At 50.1% G+C, this 22,388-nt stretch overlaps 1 protein-coding gene across 1 annotated transcript in view; it reads right to left on the reverse strand.

Annotated features, from left to right (window-relative positions):
• Positions 1–627: 627 nt before the first annotated feature.
• ARHGAP23 (Rho GTPase activating protein 23) overlaps positions 628–22,388 on the reverse strand; it is a 79,137-nt gene continuing 57,376 nt past the window's right edge. Inside the window, exons 18-24 of the mRNA XM_003786438.3 lie at positions 21,613–21,686; positions 21,242–21,331; positions 20,444–20,569; positions 14,137–14,178; positions 13,809–13,905; positions 11,760–11,791; positions 628–3,046 (exon numbers count right to left, since the gene is read on the reverse strand). Of these exons, the coding sequence (XP_003786486.1) occupies positions 2,003–3,046; positions 11,760–11,791; positions 13,809–13,905; positions 14,137–14,178; positions 20,444–20,569; positions 21,242–21,331; positions 21,613–21,686 (1,505 nt within the window). The 3' untranslated portion in view covers positions 628–2,002. The remainder of the gene's footprint in view (positions 3,047–11,759; positions 11,792–13,808; positions 13,906–14,136; positions 14,179–20,443; positions 20,570–21,241; positions 21,332–21,612; positions 21,687–22,388) is intronic.

The raw sequence follows: 22,388 nt of genomic DNA on the forward strand, positions 1-22,388 counted from the left end.
ATGAAGGTAATCCCTGGAAGCTGCTACTGAGGTTACAATAACACTAGTGATAAACTCATTTGCCCAACAGAAACAACCTGGGACTGGAGGAAGGGGACTCAGTTTGCAGCTGAGTTCTTCCTAGCTCCAGAGCACCTCCAGAGATTCTCTTTAATGAATGTCACCTGCCCTTCCTCCAGATGGACACTGCAACCACAGCCTCTAAGCCAGCCTGGGTAACTGCAGGCTACAGCAGAGAAGGAAGCCCACTCTATGATCCAAGTTTACACATGTAAGACATGGGGCAACATTATCTGGGCCTCCCAAATCTACTACATGCTGGGCAGCTCTGCTAGACTATCATCCCAGTGCAGGCAGGCGTGAGGAGGTGTCTGTGCACCTGCCTAGGCTCTGCAGATGCCTGGAAACCTCTTGTAGCAATAAGGGCCACCCAACTTTCCAATATGCTCCTGTCCCTATGTCATTGCTCATTCCATCCTCTCAGGATGCTTACAAAAAGCCACCAGGAGGAAGAAGTTTGCCTCCACCCTGCCACACTCCTGCAAGCCAGGTACCAAGTCTCTCCACTGCCTGCCAGCCCCACTCTGGCCCTCTCCTCCCTCCAAAACAAGTGAGACAGCTGACTTATGCCTCAAGGAAGGCCATTTATTTCCAAGATATAGACCGTACTTTTAAGACAGGACTTTTCAGAAGCAGGAAATTTTAGTTGTCGCCAGAGAGGTGTGTCAAGGACACAGTGAAAAGAACCATGCGGATGTGGGGCAGGAGGCTTTATCCAACACTGTTACAACACTTTTGTAAATGAGCAAAACATCTTTAAAAATCCTTATAAATTCTTTATAATATGTTACACATTTAGAGACAATATTTACAATAAAAGGATGGGGCAGGAGGAGAAAGAAATCTACTTTACAGTAAGTCTTTGCATAAAACAAGAGGACTGATAGAGGTGGCAGCAGGGTCACAGCCCCACCTGGGCTTCCCTGGAATGAGTGCAGGGGGGGGTGGGCCTGGTGGTCTGAGGTCTATTTACAACATGTGGGGGAAAGAAGAGGCTGGTTTCCACATATTCTGCAGGAATAGCCCAGCTCAGGTCCCATAAATCAGTGTATGTGAGACAGAGATATTTTACTGTCCCCTCCCCAAGGGAAATGAGAGAGGGCTCTGTGTGCCTGAGCTGTGGAAGGAGCAGGCACCTCTGGAAGAACAAAGGTGGGGCCAGGGAGATGCCAGCAGGGGACCTAGACCCTTCCCAAACTGAGGAACAGGCAGCTTCCATGATCAAAGCGCTGGAGGGGGGGGGGAAGGGAGTGATTTAGGGGTTGGCATAAAAGTCAGAGGAGCAACCCCAGGAAGGTTTCAGTCCTGCCTCTTGGAAGGTCCCTTACCCCCTTCTCTGGCTCTGACAAGGGCAGGGAGTCAGGATCCCTGTATGCACCTAAAGCAGGGAGCCCATGGGTGGTGGGGATGGGGAGGAAAAGGGGGTGGCAGAAGTTACTACTGGAAACACCTTTGGACAGTGACTACACACACTTGCACAGAGAAGTCCCTCTCCCCACGGACACCACCACCCTATGCCTCCTCTCCCCAGACACACACACATCCTGCCTTAGGAGCTAACTGGGGGAAAGGTGGGGCGCAGAGAAAGCAAAAAGCCAGCATTGCCCAATATCTTCTCTTTAGTCTGAAACTTGGGGTTACCTAGCCACACTCATGGTCCACACAGCCCCTGAGTGCAGCCACAGAAAGGCCCAGAAGAGCCTACTCAGACGCATGTGCAGGGACACATACCCCGAAAGCCCAGCCCTCTCCTCTTCCTCTCATTACCTCCGGGACCGCCTTCCATTCATTCTGCCCAGCTCCAGCCTTCACCGCTGCCCGCCCCCTCCCAATTCCCAGCACACCAACCAAAGACGCGGCCTGCGGCGTCCTCCACTCGTCACCCCGTGCACCCAGGAGCAACAGAGGGTACCAGCTAGAGAAGGGGCGCTAGGGAGAGCTGTCACAGACACTGATGGAGGCGGGAAGTGGCCGAGCGGCGCAGAGGCTGGCTCTGCAGGGCCCCGGGGTCCCCGGACGCGGCAGGCAGCGAGGCTGCGGACGATGTGGCCCGCGCCTTGGTGGACTCCAGGCTGCTGAGGCCGGAGTCCTTGTTGTCACTGTGTGCCCGCGCGCCCGTGGGCTCCAGGGTGCCCCCTCCGCCCAGTTCCTTCCACTCGTTGAAGTTGAGGTCGGTCAGCGGGCTCTGCACCACCACCGTGTGGCGGCGCCAGCTACTCCGACGCCTCCGCGTCTCGGGCGACAGCGGTCGCCGCAGCCGCACGGCCATGTCGTCCGCCGTGCCGCGGAGACGCAGCCGCAAGGCCTCGATGCGCGACGGCCGCGAGCCCAGTGCTGTCGCCGCCGCCGCCGGGGGACGCAGCGACTCCTGGCTGCTGGATGAGGCCGAGCCGGGCAGCTCGGCGGCACGCGGGCCGCCCCGGCCGGTGCCCGCGCCCTCGCCGTCTGGGCGGCTCCGGGACAGGCGGCGTCGCGCCAGGGTGTCGCAGGGTATGAGATGGTGCGAGGTGAAGGAGGGCCGGCGCGCCAGGCGTCCCCCCGGCCCTGCGCCGGCTGCGCCACCCTCCGTGTCCGTCTCCACGTGGCTCAGCTCGCTGCGCTCGTCGTCCGCCTCATCCCCTGCGCCCGCCCGCCTGCCGCCGGCGCCCGAGCACTCGCTGCGGTCCATGGTGGAAAGAGTGGAGTAGCCCGAGACGATGGAGCGCGTGTCCGCGGCCGGCCGCTCCTCCGGCGCTGCCGGGGGGCTGAGACGCCCGGGCGCCTCGGGGGCAGCGGCGCCCGGCAGCTGCCCCTCTGGCTGCCCCTGGGGCCCCGGAGCCGGCGCCCCCGCCCCGGGCTTGTGCGCCTCCTGCTCCGAGTCGTCGTCCGTGCTGCTGCCCAGCCCCCGCGCCTCCCGCCGCTTCTTCCGCTTGCGGTTGACGGCCGAGATGAAGGAGATCGCCAGCATCTCCCGGGCGTACAGCTCCTTCTTGGGGGCCCAGGAGCCCTGTGCGGGGAGACAGGTCGGGATGTGGGAGGCGCCCGGACTCGGGCCAGCACCGCCTTCTCTCCCAGCCCCAGGCCAGAGGGCCTCCTGCCTCCACTTTCCCACCCGCACACCCCCCACACTGTAGCACCCAACCGCTACACGTCTGAACCAAGCCAAGCACCAACGCTGCAATCATAAAATGTGCCTCCTGCACCCCTGTGCCAGCTGGAGTGTCACTATCTATCCACAGACCACCTCAACCCTCCACCCCAATCCTCCCCTCTGGTCCTAATTCCAGTTCTCAGCTGTTCTTTCTTGTGAGCCGGGCTGCTCTCCCCTCCCCCCATTTCCATTCCATCTTTCATACCCAGCGCCGGATAAATCCTTTTAGACACAGCTCTGGTAATAACAGTCTCTCAACACGAGTAACACTTGTCAGCTTGAACCCTTTCACATACACTACACCCTGGGTTGTATCACCCACAGCTTCCTGAAGACCAGGCCTCAGATCTCTGGCATAAACCTTTCTCCGACCACAGCTCCTCCCCTGCTCCCTCTCTGCCCACTCCCACCTGGGAAACCTGCTTTCTTTTCCATCCACTCAGTAATTACCAGCCTCTCCAGGGCCCTTGCCCAAGTTCACTTCCTCCCCTGTCCCACTGTCAACCACCAGCGTCCCAGTCCCCAACCCCAGATCAACTGAACAGCCAGCTCTGCTGCTGAAAATGGCTGGAAAATCCGGTACACAGCGGAGGCAACAGAGCAGACCCCGTCTCTACAAAAAATTTTTTAAAAATAGTCAAGCATGGTAGCTATGCAGGAAGGTGAAGCAGGAGGGTCACTTGCACCCAGGTTGCTGTGAGCTATGCTGGTTCCACTGCACTCCAGCATAGGTAATAACAGAGGAAGACCCTGTCTAAAAAGAAAGAAAGAAGGAAAAGAAAAGAGAAGAGAGAAAAGAAGGGAGAAAAAAAAAGGAAAAGGAAAGGAGAAGAGAAGAGAAAAGCTCCCATACAATTTGATGGCCTGAATTGGAGCTGCTCTGGGTTTGATTTCCAACCCCATTTTGGGCAACTTCCTGCTGTTGTTCTAACCTGAACCAGCTCTCACTGCTAAACCCAGTGGGTGTGTCTTGGCTTTCCTACACTGCATGTTATGGCCTCTTGGAGCCTAGTTTTCATCCTCTCTTTCTGGCCTCTCCTCTGCCTCTTGGGAGGCTCTTCTTCCCCTTGAAGAATCAGTGTCCAGCACTCTTGTTTTTGGCCCTTTTCTCTTCTCCATTCAAGTTCCTTGGAGAATACCATTCCCAAACAACACTGCTAATACAAGGGCCTGCCCGTCCAGCACCAAACTCTCATTTGGGCTCCAGAACTTTTTCCAATTGCAAATCCATCTCTACTTGGGCATCTACAGGCACCTAAAACTCACCTATGCGGAACCATATTATCCTCCCTACCCCTGCTCTGAACTGCCTTCTTGAAGGCAAGGTCTGTGACTTATTTGCTTCTCCATGTGCAGGCACTCAATAAATGTTAAAAGAAGAAAAAAATGGGAGAATGGAGTCCCCAACATTGGAAGCCTTCTAAAAGCAGATGCTTGCCCTGGTCTCCCTCCTGGGCTAGAACGACTTGCCAATGTTACACTGCCCCTGGACCCCGCCTCACAGGCCACCTCCTATTTCAGCCATGGTGTAATAATGGCTGGAGACACAGAGATGCAGTAACAGTTTTAAGAAAGTCAGAGCATGGCAGGGATTCAGGATTCATAGATCTGTGGCTCCCAGGCCATGGTTGCCCACAGTGCACAACTCCAGAAGACACCCCCTGGAGTTGTGCAATGTGGGAGCACTGCTAGGATCAGCCTGAGGCACACAGTGGCCACTACTACTTTCTTTCCTGACCAGTGCTCTCTGAGTGACTTGAGAGGCCACTAGGATCATCTGATCAAACGACCCTCTCATCCCAGCTGGTTCTAGAAGCAACGAGGTCAGAATGATCTCTTCCAGGGAATGCAGAAGCCAACAGATTCACTTAAAGACCAATGAGTCAATCCAAGAGAGGCTACAGAAAACCAGGGTGTGAGAGGAGCAATGAGTGAGGCTGACAAGGAGCTGGATTTGGGTCACTATCAACTTTCTCCATACCACAATGATCTTAAGATGGAGTAAGCTGGCTCAGCGCCTATAGCTCAACCGGCTAAGGCGCCAGCCATGTACACCTAAGGTGGCGGGTTCGAATCCCCAGCCCGGACCCGCCAAACAACAATGACGGCTGCAACCAAAAAATAGCCGGGCGTTTGTGGCAGGCGCCTGTGGTCCCAGCTACTTGGGAGGCGGAGGCAGGAGACTCGCTTGAGCCCAGGAGTTGGAGGTTGCTGTGAGCTGTAATGCCACGGCACTCTGCCCAGGGGGACAGCTTGAGGCTCTGTCTCAAAAAAAAAAAAAAAAAAAGATGGAGTAAGCTCTCTGCCACCAGAGGTGTAAAGGCAGAGGCTCCAGGGAGAAGTCATAAAGGACCCCTTGCTCCAGACTAGAGCAGCTTTTTTTCTTTTATCCAGTGTATTCATCTGACGCATACTAAGTGCCTGCTGAGTGTCAGGTACATGCATGTGGACTAGACTCATTGGAACCTGACCAACACAGAAAGGAGCCTAACTCAACCAGTCAATAAGCTTGTTTGTTTCACCTACTGCCATGGACTAATCTGTGTCCCCCCAAAACTCACATGTTGCAGCCCTAACCCTGAATGAGAGGGTATTTGGAAATGGAAGCTTTGGGAGATAATAAAATTTAGATGAGGTTGTGAGGGTGGGGCTCTTTTAGGAAGAGACACCAGTGAACTTGTGGTTTTGTGCTCTCAATCAATCTATCTCTTTCTCTCTCTGCCTCAAAAGGACACAGTGAGAAGATGGCCATCTACAAAATAGGAAAGGAACCGTCACTAGAAACTGACAATGCTAGCACCTTGGTCTTGGACTTCTAGCCCCTAAAACTGTGAGAAAATAAATTTCTATTGTTTAAAACACCCACCTGGGGGGGGGAATAAAACACCCACCTATGGGTGGGTGGGTATTTTGTTATAGCAGCCTGCACTGATTCATATACCCATCCTGGGGCTCAAGATCTAATCTAACAGTTGGGCAGGATCCTCTCATGGCAGGCTTCATCTTGTAGTGGGTTTGTCCCAGAGGGCAGACTCAGGGGCATGGGTTTGCTGGCAGTGAGATCCAGGGGAAATTATAGAAGTTCTTCTAGACTCTTGTTTCCTCGGCTATAAAATAAGGACAATGCTATCTCTAACTCACAGGGCATTTGTGAAGATTAATAATTCTGAGCACAGTAACTTAGCAAATGCTCCACAAATGGTAGCTATTAATATTATTAGATATTTTAAACTCGGGAATCAGTGATGGCCAAAGGCATTATTGGTGACGACTGATACTCTCTGCCAAACAAGCTAATTATTAGCCTAAATCCCTTTGGTGAAGGGGTTCCTAATTGGAGTCCTTAGATAGGCTTTGGGGGTCCATGAAATGCTTGAATTTTATACAGGATTTTTCACATAGATGTCCTTCTGGAACAAGGGTGCACAGCTATCCTCTGATACTCGAAGGGACCTGATACCCAAAGTAGATGGGGAATCCCTGCATTCCAGTGTCTGTGATCAATGGAAATATTTTCATGTGGTCAGTTAGTTCAAGGTCAGGGTCCTGGAGAGGTCACCTCTGTGGGCAGGGTTAGGGTCAAGGAATATGAAGAAGTGGTGTTAAAATAGAATAAGGCAGAGCTGGGGAAATCAGACAGAGCCAGTCAGCAACCAGACTTCTCCTTTATCAGTGGTGGCCTTGGGCTGGTAACTGCAGGCAGTACAGAGAGTTGGCTGGGGCGTGAGGTACAAAGAAGACAAAAGGGGCCCCCTCCCAAGAATTTGGAATTAGATGATAAGGGAGCCTTCTGAGCATTAACCCAGCATGGTCCAGAGAAGAAACTCTGTGATGTGTGCCTGCCCACATCAGGCACAGCCAAAAACAGCCTGGCAGGGAGACAGGGTCAGAATGTGCCTGTAATTTAGGGACTTGACACCACCTGGGTGTCATGGACATGGCCCAGAAAAAGACTGGAGACAGGGAGTTGTTATATCTAGAACAATGGTTTTGATTAGCTCAGGAACCCTTTGTTCACATAGAATGCTCCCTCAAAACCCTCTTCTGTAAGACAGAACAAAGAGTGGCTTAGATGGAGAGGAAGGGGGCTTGGAGCTCTGCCTCACTGGTCCTCTCATGTATCTGTTGGTGGTGATGACCCCAAGAGGGCTCCAAGGAACAGTTTATCAATGACTTGGATTTTAGAGTTAGGCTAAAGAGCTAGAGGCTGGCAGTGACGAGTTTCTAGTATGGTGCAGGATTCATCCTTGCCCTTGGGAGGTCACAATCTGGTGAGGGGCCAGGCCCTGGTTCCTAAGGAAGTCCCTTCCCTACAGTGAGACAGGGAACTGTAGGCTCTCAGACACCTGAAACCTCTTCCTCATGGCTTTGACTCCCTGTGTCCCTAGTAGATCAGATTACTGCTGCGCACATGATTCAATGTCCCTGTCCCTGTCACAGTTATTCCTCTCCATTATAGTACTTAATAGACTGGCAGGCTGGTCTGTGCCTCAGTTTCTCAAGGGCCTGGTGGCCTGGTTTAGGTTTATGCTCAGGACAGACCCGTGCCTGTGTCAGAAAATCAAGAAACACTCCACACCTGAAAGCAGACACTCTGCCCTTGGACCCCAGAGCATTCACCAAGGAAAGAGGCTGCCTCCTCAGCTCCCCACTCCTTGATACCTGAGCACACACCCAAACTTCTAGCTATTTAAACTTTCTAAGCTTGGTTTTCTCATCCGTAAATGGGGATAGCACAAAACTCAAGGGTCTTTGTAAAGATGAAATGACAGGCTCGGCGCCTATAGCTCAACCGGCTAAGGTGCCAGCCACGTACACCTAAGGTGGCGGGTTCGAATCCCCAGCCTGGACCCGCCAAAACAATAATGACGGCTGCAATCAAAAAACAGCCGGGCGTTGTGGCGGGCACCTGTGGTCCCAGCTACTTGGGAGGCGGAGGCAAGAGACTCGCTTGAGCCCAGGAGTTGGAGGTTGCTGTGAGCTGTAATGCCACAGCATTCTACCCAGGGGGACAGCTTGAGGCTCTGTCTCAAAAAAAAAAAAGATGAAATGACAGAGGTGTTTGTGAAGGGTCTTCTGCATAGTTGCTGGCATCTACTAGGTGTGCTCTCTTCCCTTTTGTTTCACACTAGCGCTTCTGAGTAACTCACTGGGCTCACAGCGAAGTCTCTGAATCAGTTGCCAGTAAAGAGGTACTTTCTGAAAAACTTGTTCTATTGTTCAAGCCCCGCCCAATGAGAAGAGGGCCTGCCTCAGGATTCCCCGGCTAATTTGGGAGTGGGAAGCAGAATCTGCTGGTGCCTCTGGAGGGAGGAACTTCATCTCCAGGAGGATTCAGGGAGGGTGTGTGAAGTCACAGGAAGCAAATGAGGAGGGCTTCTGGCCTGAAGGGGCTCTCCTGGGAGTGCCCACAAGGCTCCGGGGGCCTTTCCGGAAACTTACCTCACTCCTTGGGGTCCACTTCTGATTTTCTTCACCCTCCTTAAACTTTCCCTGCCTCCTTCACTCTCGGCTGAGGACTTCCCCTCTACTTTACTGAGGAAAGAACTCCTCAGCTGGGGATCCCCACCATCACACCGCCTGCACCTGTGCACCCCTCCTCCCCTCTCTACCGACTGTACTGCTACACCTGCGCAGATGTGCAGATGTCTCTTCTGAGCACAGGGCACTCCTGCCCTGGACACTCTAGGGACCCAGCTCTTCCTGCCACTTTCTGTCTCTCTCTCCTGGATTATTCTGGTTGGCAAGTAAATACAGGCCAGAAGAGTTCATCTTTCAATGAAAGCTTCCCTCAGGCAGTGGGAAGGAGGCTTAAGGAGTAGGGCGCCGGCCCCATATACCAGAGGTGGCAGGTTCAAACCCAGACCCAGACAAAATAATAATAATAATAATAAAAGCTTCCCTCCATCCATATAGTATTCTTCCATTTTTGCTCCTCTAAACATCTCTTCAGAGTCAGGCTTCTCAAAAGAGTTGTCTATGCATGCTCTCTCCCCTCCCCCACCAAAGTGCCAGTTTGTTAACTCAGTCCACCTGGCTTCTGCTTTCACTGTACCCCAAACCCACCATATAAATAGTCTTCATCTGTTCATTGCCTTAATGTCTGTCTCCCGCTAGAAGTTAAGCTTCATGAGGGCAGGGGCTTATCTGTTTGGCTCACTATTATATTTTTAGTACCCAGCACAGAACTAATACATAGTAAATGTTCAACAAATATTTGTGGTATGGATGAATTAACTCTGTCTGTTCCAGACACATTGTCAGGTTTTGGTATCAGGGTCATTAATGCTGGCCTCATAAAAGGAGTTGAACACCTGTAGTCCTAGCACTCTGGGAGGCTGAGGTGAGTGAACCACTTGAGCTCAGGAGTTCAAGACCAGCCTGAGCAAGAACAAGACCCCCCCCCCCCCGTCTCTACTAAAAACAGAAAAACTAGTCGGGCATTGTGGCGGACACCAGTAGTCCCAGCTAGAGATTGAGGCAAGAGGATCATTCAAGCCCAAGAGTTTGAGGTTGCTGTGAACTGTGACACCATGGCACTCTATCCAGGTAAACACAGGAAGACACTGTCTCAAAAAAATAAAATAAGCTGGAAAGTGTTCCTTCCTCTTCTATTTTCTAGAAGAGATTGTGCAGAATTGGTATTATTTCTTATTTAAAAGGTTATTTAAATGGTTAAAGTATCATTTAGATAAGTATCTAAATATACTATTAGTATTTTAAATTATACCATTTTATAATTAAAATATTTTAAAATTATTAAGATATAACAAATGATTTAAAAGGAAAGTATCCCTTAAACATGTGGTAGAATTTACCAGTAAAACCATCTGGACCTAGAGTTTTCTTTGTTGGAAGGTTTTTAACTATAAATTCAATTTCTTTAGCAGGTATAGGACAATTTAGGTTATCTATTTCTTCGTTTTTTTTCTTTTAAGAGAGAATCTCACTCCTGTCATCCTGGGTAGAGTGCTGTGGCATCATAGCTCACAGCAACCTCAAACACCTACCTATGCTTAAGTGATCCTCTTGCCTCAGCCTCCCAATTAACTAGGACTACAGGCAACTGCTACAATGCCTGGCTGGTTTTTCTATTTTTAGTAGAGATAGGGTCTCACTCTTACTCAGGGTGTTCTTAAACTCCTGAGCTCAAGCAATCCACCTTCCTCAGCCTCGCAAGGTGCTAGGATTACAGGCATGAGCCCTGAGTTTTAATAGTTTGAATCTTTCAAAGAATTGGTCTATTTCATCTACGTTATTAAATTTATGGTCACGGAGTTGCTTATAGTATTCCCTGACAACCTTTTAATATCTGAGGGATCTGTGATGATGTCCCTTTTGTATCCCTGATAATTGAAAGTTTTTGCCATTTTCCTTTTTATTCTGCCAGTCTGGCTACAGATTTATCAATTCTATTGACTTTTTTCAATGAATCAGCTTTAGGTTTCATTGATTTTTTTAAAATTGTTTTCAATCTCATTGATTTCTGCTTTTATCTTCATTATTTCCTTCTTTCTGCCTGCTTTGGAATCTCCAAAGACCTTAAAGAATATTTATCCTATCAATCAGACATATTTGTTATTCCCATTTTATAGAAGAGGAACCCAAAAGAAATTAAATAACTTGCCCAGTGTCCCAAAGCAACTAAAATGGGGCCAGGACTCAAACTCCAGAGCCTATGCTTCCAGTCACTGAGCCACACTGCCTTCCCATCACTTAGCTTCCAGGCCAGATTCTTTTTTTGAGACAGAGCCTCAAGTTGTCCCCCTGGGTAGAATGCCATGGCATCACAGCTCACAGCAACCTCCAACTCCTAGGCTCAAGCAAGTCTCCTGCCTCCGCCTCCCAAGTAGCTGGGACCACAGGCGCACACCACAACACCTGGCTTTTTTTTTTTTTTGGTTGCAGCCATCATTGTTGTTTGGCGAGCCCAGGATGGATTCGAACCCACCACCTTAGGTTATGTGACTGGTGCCTTAGCCACTTGAGCCACAGGGGCCGAGCCCAGGCCAGATTCTTGTACTATACCAGATGCCTCATCAAGCACTGCCGAAGTGTGCAACTTTTCAGTTTACCTTGGACTCTCAGCATTTCCCACCCGCCTTTCCAGGGACCATCTACTTTCCTTGCAGTTCAGTTGCTTGGCTTCCAATTCCCTTGAGCAGCAATCAAAGTGGGGAGGCTGACATGGTGGCTCATGCCTGTAATCTCAGCAATTTGAGAGGCTAAGGCTGAGGATCACTTGAGATCAGGAGTTTGAGACCAGCCTGGGCAACATAACAAGACCCTGTCTCTAAAATAATTAGAAAAAAATAAAAAAAATTAAAAAAAAAGGAAAAAATGAGCCAAGCATGTACTTATAGTCCCAGCTCTTCTGAGACTGAGGTGGGTGGGGGGTCCTCAGTAAGGGTCCTTATTGAGCCCTGGAGTACAAGGCTGCAGTAAGCTATGATCATGCCACTGCACTCCAGTCTGGGTGACAGAGTAAGACCCTATCTCTAAAAAAACAAACAAAAATGTGGGCTGGCCTGTATAAGGATAAAGCCTTCACAATTGCCTTGGTACTTACCTTGGACTTGGCTGAACTACAGGTGGTAGAATCTGTTGGTGAAAGACAGAAAAAAATGAAAGTTAGATCAAAGAAAGAGAAGGCTGAGTCTTGTGAACACAATTCCCTCTCCTCAAAGGCTTCAGACACCAAGGAGTTCAGAAACATGGGCCTGATGTCATTTTTTATGGGATAATGGTGGAATGGTGTCAATCACCACTGCCTTTGGAGGCAGGAAGTGATGTCAGACTGCCAGCCACTCATCCCTCATTTGCCCAACATTAAGGGCCAGGGGTGATTTTATTTGGGCCTAGTTCCTCTCCCCTCCCCCTCCTATCCCTGTTACTCTGAAGCACTGGAGAGAAAATGCCAAATATCAAACGCAGTCCACGGAAACCACAACAGTGAAACACAGCAAATCACAGATGCTCTGGAGAAATGGAGACCACACAGTGCATAGAGAGCTGAGTGCCTACACCCCCCACCCCCAAGACATGAGAAAAGGGATCACAGTGAGTGATGCATAAAGGGGAGGAAATGAAGTGGGTGGGACAAAGGAGGTAGAGTGGGCTGGCAATTAGAACCTTGATAGGTTTCACCTACAGACCTGGGGTCAATCTGCCCTTATGGAGCAAGGTCACCATAATAACCAAAGTTATCAAGGAGTATGAAATCAACACATCTAGGGATCCCGCTCCCTTAATACTGGGGTAAAGAAGAGACCAGAAACAAGTCCTGGCAGTGTCCTTTCCAAGGCTGGAGAGGGAGCAGGTTGATCCAATAATCTCCCACCCCACCCCCAACCCCGGCAGTGGGCAGGTGCGGTTAATCCACACTCTCTGGCAGGCAGTTAGATGCGCCTCTCCAGCCCCCTCCCCTTGCCAACGGTGAGAAAAGCAAGATGGGCTGACCACACACGACACACACACACAGGTCAGGCGGGGGACGGCGGGTGATTAGAAGAGTCGGGGGCTCCTCTCTGCCATCCCACCCCCTTGTCCTCTAGCCCCTCTCCCAGGCAGTCTCTGGCAACCAGGGGAGCTGTAGCGGTGCCTCTGCCAGGTATGGGACTTGGAACACTAAAGGGCGGGGCAACCACGGCGGAGGAGGAGCTAGAGTCTGAGGCTAGAGCCGAGAAGGGAGGGGCCATTCATTTGTCTCTGAACCTGTCTATCCTTTCCTCTGCGGTGAGGAGGCCAGAGCCCCCTACATTAAGACTTAGGAGTTCAGTCACAGGGGCCCTGGTTTTTGAAGCAAGAAGAGGCAGCCCCTTGGGGTGACAGTAGCTATAGAGAGGCTCATGGGAGTGACATCCCTAGTCTCCGGAGAGCCTGGGTCGCCTGCCCGGGCCCAGATGACCACCAGTGGCAAAGGTGGGCACAGACAGAAGGCTGCAGAACCTGGGGGACTGCCGGAGGTCAGCCAGCCAATGCCCAGACTTCTAGGTTAGAGGAAAGGCCCGGACCCCAGCGAGAGCCTCTTTTCTCCTGAGAAGGGACTTTAGGATGGGAGGGCTCTGGGTTGGGGATGGAGGGGGTAGTTATGACAAGCCAGGACAACCTGGATGCTGGGGGTGGGGGTGTTCATCACGCCCGGGACATTTCTGCCTGCCCAACCCTCTTATAATCACCCGCCGCTGTTAGTGACCGAGGCCGCGACACCGCACTGTACCCTTTAAATCTCCAACAGGTCCGCTGGAGGAAGGGAGGTGGGGAGGAGAAGAGGGCAGGATGGGGGATGGGAGGAGAGCAAGGGGGATGGGAGGGGCAGGGGTACAAGGAGAACAGGAAGAAAAATTAGAAAGAAGAACATGCCCAGAGGGCGCAGCCAGCCCAGGAGAAATTAAAGGCTCAGGAGAGGAACCAACCGGAGAACGTAGCTACCTAGCGTGGGGCAGGCTGCACTTCCCAGGAGGGGAGAAGCCTCTGCACGCCCTGTCTGGGTGGTAGGGGCAGGGGAGGGCCCCGCTGGGCCGCAGCAGGGAAGCTGGGCGTCAGGCGGGGCATCTAAGACCCCCAGGAATGCAGAGCCCACCCTCAGTCCCAGCCCCTCCCAGGCCCCTGCACTCACCTGAACCTGGGTCACCAGGAGGCACTGTCCTGCCAATGTTGGGCAGGAGGTACTCGATGTTGGGCACTGACTGAGGCTCCTTGTCATCCACAGGGGTCTGCAGACAGGAGGAGAGGTCAGCCAGCATGCCCTCAGATGGCTGGACTGTGGGGCCCCCAGAATGGGATTCCCTGGTGAGAGGGCTCCTGTCTCCCCCATCAGAAATGGAGATTGACGAAGGTAAGCACTGTGTCTCTCTCATCAGGCTGGGGATGCCCTGCGGGTGGGGACCTCTCCCTGTTAGAGTCTTACCCCCCACCCCAGGACCAGGGCCCACTACATCACTTACTCTCTCTCCCTTGTCCTCCTCATCGCTGAAGAACCAGTCTGACTGCAGAGGAGTCAAAGGAAGGGATGAAGTCAGTGTGGGAAGGACTGAGGGCAGACAAGGAGGCAGAGCTCCTCAGCATGCTTGGCCCACCAGGACGCCTATTGTCAGTGTGGTGGCCACAGGTAGTGTGGGACTCACTCTGCTCTCTCAGCCATGGACCTGGCTGGCACTAACAGTCTCTCTGCTTTCTGGCTCGCTGTGGGGTATATGCCACAGTGATGTGCCCAGGATGGTGTTTAGAAGGAAAACGGCAAAAAGAACAGGTCTCTTGAGCCTGTCACCCATCTTTGGTGGGCTCTCTGCCAAACCAGGCTGTGTCCCCTCCCCATACTACAGTCCCACCTTTTCTCTTCCCAGTAATTTTTTTTTTTTTTTTTGAGACAGAGCCTCAAGCTGTCCCCCTGGGTAGAGTGCCGTGGCATTACAGCTCACAGCAACCTCCAACTCCTGGGCTCTAGCGAGTCTCTTGCCTCTGCCTCCCAAGTAGCTGGGACCACAGGTGCCCGCCACAGTGCCCGGCCATTTTTTTTTGGTTGCAGCCATCATTGTTGTTTGGCGGCCCGGGCTGGGGATTCAAACCTGCCACCTTAGGTGTACGTGGCTGGCGCCTTAGCCGGTTGAGCTATAGGTGCCAAGCCTCTTCCCAGTAATTTTTCATAGCTTGTGGAGTCAGGTTCCAGGATCCACCAGCCTCTCTCCTAGCCCTCCCCAGCAGCCCCACCAGCCTGAGGTTTGCTGAGAGAGGAGGGACCATTGCCACCAAGGCCAAGGCAGAGGGACTGCTTGAGCTCAGGAGTAGGAGACCAGACTGAGCAGGAGCAAGATCCTATCTCTAAAAAATAGCCAGGCATTGTGGCCGGCACCTGTAGTCCCAGCTACTTGGGGAGGCTGAGGCAAGAGGATTAATTAATTACTTAAGCCCAGGAGTTTGAGGTTGCTGTGAGCTATGACTTCATAGCACTCTACCCAGGGTGACAAAGTGAGACTCTGTATCAAAAAAGAAAAGAAAAGAAATTGACAGTGGCAATTAAACATAAGCTATGAATAAGTAGCAACATAGAATGCATAATTTTCACATCAAGAAAATAAAATTCATTCTATCCAAAGCAAGGTAGGACAACAAAAAAGGAAACAAAATGAAAATGCAGTAAACAGAAGATAAAATTTTAAATGGCAGAAATAAGTCCTAAGAGTATAGAAGTTACAATAAAATAAATGAGCTAAACTCACTGAATAAAAGTTAGAGATTCAAATTACATTTTTAAAATTAAATATGTGATCTACATTAATCAAAACAACATAGAAAGTATGAAAAGTCATGAGTCATAGAGGAATCCTGGTAAAAAAGGAATAACAAATCAAGAAATATAATAAATCATAGCCTATAGACCAGTTTATCTCTCATTTTTAAAATACATTCAGCAATAATTGATAGAACTACAAGGAGATTAGAGAAAATTAAATATTGTATCTGATCAACCACAGTAAAAAGTAAGCAAAGATATAAAAACTGAACAACACGATTGACAGATCTGATCTAATGAATATACTTAGAAGTTTGCACTCAACCATTAGGGAAAATATATCCTTTTAGAACACACATGAAATCATTCAAAAGCCAACCACGTCACTGGGCACATAATCCTAGCACTCTGGGAGGCCCAGGTGGGTGGATTGCTTGAGCCAAGGAGTTGGGAGACCAGCCTGAGCAAGAGAAAGACCCTATCTCTAAAAATAGCTGGGCGTTGTGGCCGGCGCCTGTAGTCCCAGCTACTTGGGGAATGAGGTAAGAGGATCACTTAAGCCCAAGAGTTTGAGGTTGCTGTGAGCTATGACACCATGGCACTCCACCAAGGGCAACAAAGTAAGACTCTGTCCCCTCATCCCCCCAAAGCCAACCATATCCTAGGCCACAGAGAAACAGACTATATTCTCTGCTCATAATGGAACAAAATCAGAAATAACAACAAAAAAGAGAGAAAAATTCCCTAAGTCTTCATGTGTTTGAAACCCATCAATGATACTGCTAAATAATCCTTGGATTAAAGAGAAAATCATAAAGTAATTATGACATACCCAGAGCTGAAGTCTAATAAAGCGTTACATGTAAAAATCTGTGGGGAAGAAATCTTTTCTTTTTTTTTTTAGTGATGGGGTCTGGCTCTGTCTTCTAGGCTGGAGTGCAGTGGCATCATTATAGCTCACTGCAGCCTTAAACTCCTGGGGTCAAGTGATAATCACTCACACTCTCACTCCAAAAGCATCTTAAGCCTAGTTATTTTACACTTTTATACGTAGTATTCTCTTTCAACATTTCAAGGAATATATAATCTTTGTCTTTACAAGTTGTTCAAAAATGAGGAAAAAGAGGCAAAGCTGTCAAATTCAATTTTTGAGACTCAAAACAAAATAAAGATAAGTATAAGAAAGAAAACTAAAGGTCAGTTTTGTACTGAACATAAAATTCAAAAATCTTTAAATGATAAAAGAGTTGGCTCAATCTTAAATCATATTAAAAATACTAATTATATGATGAAGCCGGGTTTAGCTCAGGAAAGCAAGGATGGTTCACAGTCTGAAAATCTGTCATTGAACAAAGGAAAAAAATATATGGTCATCTCCACAGGCACCAAAAATCACTGAATAATGATAAGCACCTGAATATAATTAGGAAAAACATTAAGAAACTAGGAATAAATAGGAACTTCATTACTGTATAAGTAATACACTTAGAGGAGAAATTTTAGACAGTCTCTTTGAGGTCCGGAATAAGTGAAGATAACCACTATCACTGCTACTACCCAAAAGAGGACTAAAAGTTCTGGCCAACACGAGCAGACAAGAAAAAGAAAAGGGACAAACATCAAAAGGAACAAAACTGAAACTATATAAGACTAAAATGTAATTATTTGCAGATGCCATTTACGTAAGAAATTTAAGAGAATCAATAAACTAATCAGGGTGTTCAGCAAGGTTGTCAAATAAAAGATCAACATACAAAAGTCAATGTGCCTCACAGTTCTGTGACTAAACTAAAAACCACTGAATTATACAACTTAATGGATAAATCTTATGGTATGTGAATTATATGTCAATAAGGCTGTTATGTGAAAAAGTTTGTGAGCTTCTACACCAAGTAAAAAAGATATTAGAAAATAAGATAAAATTCAGAATGGTGACAAAACATGTATCTAGAAATTAACCTTATAAGGAATTTACAAATTACTGGCTGGGCGTGATGGCTCACAATTGTAATCCCAGCACTTTGGAAGGCCATAGCGGGAGGATTGCTAGAGGACAGGAGTTCTAGGCCAGCCTGGGCAACATAGAGAAACCCCATCTCTACAAAAAAACATTTTTCGTTAGCTGAGTATGCTGATGAATACCCACAGTCCTAGCTACTAAGGAAGTTGTGGCAAGAGAATTGCTTGAGCCCAGAATTTGAGGCTCTAGTGAGCTATAATCGGGCCACTGCCCTACACAGCATGGGTGACAGAATTAGACCCTGTCTCAAAAAAAAATTATATACATAAGTAACAGAGCAAGACCCCATCTCTAAAATCAATACATAAATAAATATTTAAACATATGCCATATGCATAGACAAATAAACTCATGGATTACTAACTAAATGTGGGGGAAAGTACTGTAGAAGAACTCTTGTGACCTTAGGGGTGAGTTATTCCCCAAGGCCCTAAAGCACAAATCCTATGGAGGGAAATAGGTAGATGGGAACCCAAAAGACCAAAAAAGTAAAGGCAGCCCGATGCTTTCTGGAAGAATTCACAGGGAACAATATCCTAGACAAAGGTAACAGACAGGTGGCAGACTAGAGAAATATACCTAGAACCAAGAAACAGGTTATTAAGTAGTAGTCTACGTAAAAGGAATCCCAAAAAATAGCATCGAAAATTAAGCCCGACAGGGCGGTGCTTATGGCTCAAGGAGTAGGGTGCCGACCCCATATGCCAGAGGTGGCGGGTTCAAACCTAGCCCCAGCCAAAAACTGCAACAACAACAAAAAAAAAATTAAGCCCGATGAGAGCAGCCAGGTGAGGGCTGCATAGATACTCCCAGAGGAGTCAAGTGTTGCTAACTCCAGCCATCTTCTGACAACCCAACAGCTCAGAGACAGGATCATAGCTGTCTCTGCCCCAAGTCCACTCACGTATGGGGTTCATGACAACACTACTCCCTGGCTCTAGTGCCTCTGTGTCAGACAGATGCTCCCTCGGGCCAGCTTGAGGGGCCTATAGAGGGTGTGACTCGTTCCTTCAAGAATCACCTAGGGCTGGTCACATTCAAATGCCAAGGTGGCAGAGAATGGAAGCTACCAGCACAGTTCTCAGGAATGAATGCCTGGGTGGAAGAGCCCAGCCTGACATAACCTCAGTGACCAATCCACTCGCTCACTTATCACCCCACAAACACTGTGTTCACCATGTGCCACATACTAGCCTTGGTGCAAATGAGACAGGCATGCCCCATCTCTCCCATCCTGGGGGACAGTAAGTAGATGTGCTTTGGGCCTCCTCCTTCCTGAAGGCTGCTGTCCCTGACACCTTAACTGACCACTCAGGCTTCCAGTGGCTTCTCTAGGAGCCACAGTGCCAGACTGTTCTGCACTGCTGTGTCCCAAAGCACACGCTCATGGGAACCTCCAGGGGCTCTCTACTGCACTGGGAAGCTAAACCTACTTGAGGCCACATCAGGATCCCTGGCACTGCCTGATGGCCCTGGCCTCCTTGATAGCTCTGGAGTGGGTGTCCAGGCTGGTGGTCTCAATACTGTGATGAAGACAGACTGTGATGCTCCCTCTTGTGGCTCAGAGTTCTGACCATGCTGAGAAGGAAGGAGACCAGTGGGCAAGGCCAGTCAGAACAACTGAGCTCTCCTCCCTGCCTCCTTTCCCTGGCTCCGCCAGCCTTTCTCCCTCCAAAGCCAGCTCAGGAAGGGACAGAGGAGTCTGCCATTCTGGTGGGAGTAGAGTTGGGGGACTTAAGCACAGGCTTGGTCAGACAGACAGGGATTACCATCCTGGGGCTGTCACTTATTACCAAGTCAATTTGCCTTCTTGAGCTCCAGTTTCCTCATCTGTAAAAGGTGGGTAATATGACCTACTTTTCCTTCCCTAAAGTATCTATGAGGTGGAGGAGGACTGAGACTTCCTTTCCTCTGACAAACTGCCAATTTTACTATTCCCAGCAGGAGAGGGTCTATTTCCATCCCTTGTGAGCTATAACAAGATTTGGAAATGGAAAAATCTAAGGCAATTCATGAAAACATCCCTGAGTGCCCCAAAGTGGGTGGTGCTGCCTTTCCATTTGGCTTTGGAAGACCAAGGGCTTGTGTGCCCTCTGCTGGCCACTCTGGGTTCTCTTCCCTTCAATGACAAGAAGAATCCACAGGCTGGGTGCCTGTAGCTCAGTAATTAGGGCAAGAGCCACATGCTCCAGGGCTGGTGGGTTCACCCCAGCGCAGGCCTGCTAAACAAAACAACAACAACAAAAAATAGCTGGGCGTTGTGGCAAGTGTCTGCAGTCCCAGCTTTTAGGGAGGCTGAGGCAAGAGAATCACTTGAGCCCAAGAGTTTGAAGCTGCTGTGAGCTGTGATGCCACAGCACCCTACTAAGGGCGACATAGTGAGACTCTGTCTCAAAAAAAAAGAAGAAGAAGAAGACTCCACAGGGTCACAGGGCTCTCAGCACCTCCAGAAAGCTGTGAGAAGGGAGGTGACCAGCTCAAGACACACAGAGCACAGCACAGGGTGCTACCTTGGGCTCTGTGCCCTGCCCCGTTCACCATTCATTATCTCCCTAAACTTTAGTGGGGCCAGCAGGGAAAGTGTCTCCAGGGAGAGCCCAGGTCCCCTGATTCCCAGGCCAGACCTCTGCCCAGCCTCTGCACCTGTCTGCTGGCATCTTCCAGGACACCTCTCCTTGGGGCCACCTTCTAAAGGCACTCCTGCCTTTACCCCTCCAGCTTTCCACCCCAGCAGCAGCTGCCCTGCCCTGCCTCCTCCCTCTGACACCCACACCCATCTCTGGACCTCTAGATTCTCCTGCAGGGGACCCAATATTCCGGAATGAAGGGATTCTGGGATCCATTCCTGTTGCTTCTAAAGGGCAGTCACCATCCCAGTGGCATTTTCTTATGCCACTGAGTCCTCCCTGAGCACACCCAGCCAGGCTGAGCAGGAGTGAAGGCAGGACACCACCCAGGTCCCAGGGGCTGCCAAAGTGCACCCACAGAACAGGCTGCTTACATGCTGGATCAGCGTCTCCACGATCTTGTAGCGATCAGGCATATGGGTTACCATGTCTGTCATGTTGTCCTCAGACGTCCTCACCAGCGTCGGCCCAAAGACCAGGGCCAGGTTCCGGGGCTCCATCTGGACAGGAAGAGAAAGCAGGTCAGGGTCAATACTCTGACCTCTGACCTATAGCACCTCCAAGTCCTCCCTCATTCCAGGCTCCTAATGCCTCTATCCCAAGCTAGGTCCTGAGCTATCCTCAGCTTAGGGGCTGGATGCCCCTGTGTGTGGCCATGGAGGTACTTGGCAAGTGGGGTACAGGCCAGATTTCAGCCCCACTCATCCCCAGGCCTAGCAGCCATAAGCAGTGGCTAAAATGTACCCCCCTGTACAGGGCAGCCCTGATGGTCAGTGCCAGCAGTGGGAAATCCTGGAGGGGGAGATATGTAAGGGGTCTTAGGGTATTTTAGGCCTGGGAAAAAATCCTGCCACTGCCCACTTTCCCCACTGCAGAACCAGAAGATATAAGGTGTTTGATGAGGAAAAGGTGATACAAGGGGTTTGAGCTCTATCAGAGAACAGCTATTCATCAGATATAAGGGGCTATGGCTCTCTGCCTCTGGAAGACCCTCAGAAACTTAGGAGATGGCTCTTCGGGGGAAAAGGCACAGAGCGGGTGGTGACAGAGTAGCCTTGTGGAGGGGGGCATGCCTACGGAGGCAGGAGCTTAAAACGTGTGGAGGAGACCATCCCAGGAGGAACTGTGCTTCCCTCCCCGCCCCCCCACTCCATGCCAGAGTCCCCACCCACCTTGTTTTTCTCAGAGTGGTCAGCAATGGTCTTGAGATGCCCCACAAGGAATTTGAGTGTTTCATAGTAGTGTCCTGGGAGATCTCGGATCTGGGCAAGAGAGAGCAGGAGCATGGGAACAGGCTGTGGAGGCTGCCCCTGCCCCCAGCACCTGTGTACCCCACAGGGGCTCCCACCGCTGTCCCTCAAGGAGTCTGGAATCCACCCTCTAACGCCCCTTCACTTGTATACATGGGGAAACTGAGGCTCTGAGTGGAGAAGGGCTGCTCCAAAATCTCAGGGGGACCCCATGGCACCGGTCTCTGGACCTCATGAGACAGGGCTGCTCTGCTGTCCCCTCCTTTTGCCCAGTACCATCTCCGTTTCCTCACCAGCTTCCTCAGCGTCTTCATCCGCTCCCTTGAGTCTTCGATGCGATTGGCCTCGATGAAGTCATTGTATTTGTCTAGAACACAGTGAAGACTTTTTAGAGGTGGGGAGGTAGGCCCTTCTCCCCTCTCCAGGAGTGCTGTTTCTAGGGCTGAAGGCCCAGGCCACCTGGGCAGGCCAAGCTGGGAGTCCATGTTTTGTGCCCATGCTGTTCCAGATTAGGGAGCTCTGTGGCCCTGTGTTCATATGACCAGACCCATCACAGCTACACGCAGGTGTGCTCCTGACCTGGTGTGTTCACTGGGGAAAAAAGAAGACCTGAGCTGCATGCTGATCCTAGAAAAAGGGTGCCTGCCCCTATCTCCAAGACAAGGACACCAATGTCCAGCAGGTTAAAAGAGAAGGTTGTCTCTAAGTAGGGGGAGCTCAGACATCCCCTCATCAGGATTTCTCCAACTCCTTTCAGAAGAAGTCCACAGGGAAATTGTAAAAATGGAGCATAATAAGCCTATTCTAAAATTCATCTGGGTAAGCTAATGCACAAAAATAGCCAAGAATAGGGTTTTTTTTTTTGGAGACAGAGTCTCACTTTGTCACCCTCAGTAGAGTTCCATGGCGTCATAGCTCACAGGAACCTCAAACTCCTGCACTCAAGCAAATCTCTTGCCTCAGCCTCCCAAGCAGCCGGGACTACAGGCATCTACTACAACGCCCAGTTATTTTTAGAGATGAGGTCTTGCTCTGGCTCAGGCTGGTCTTGAACTCAGGCAATCCACCC

The sequence above is a fragment of the Otolemur garnettii genome, unplaced genomic scaffold, assembly GCF_000181295.1.
Source record: "Otolemur garnettii isolate 467f Iridium unplaced genomic scaffold, OtoGar3 scaffold00018, whole genome shotgun sequence".
Classification (NCBI taxonomy): Eukaryota; Metazoa; Chordata; class Mammalia; order Primates; family Galagidae; genus Otolemur; species Otolemur garnettii.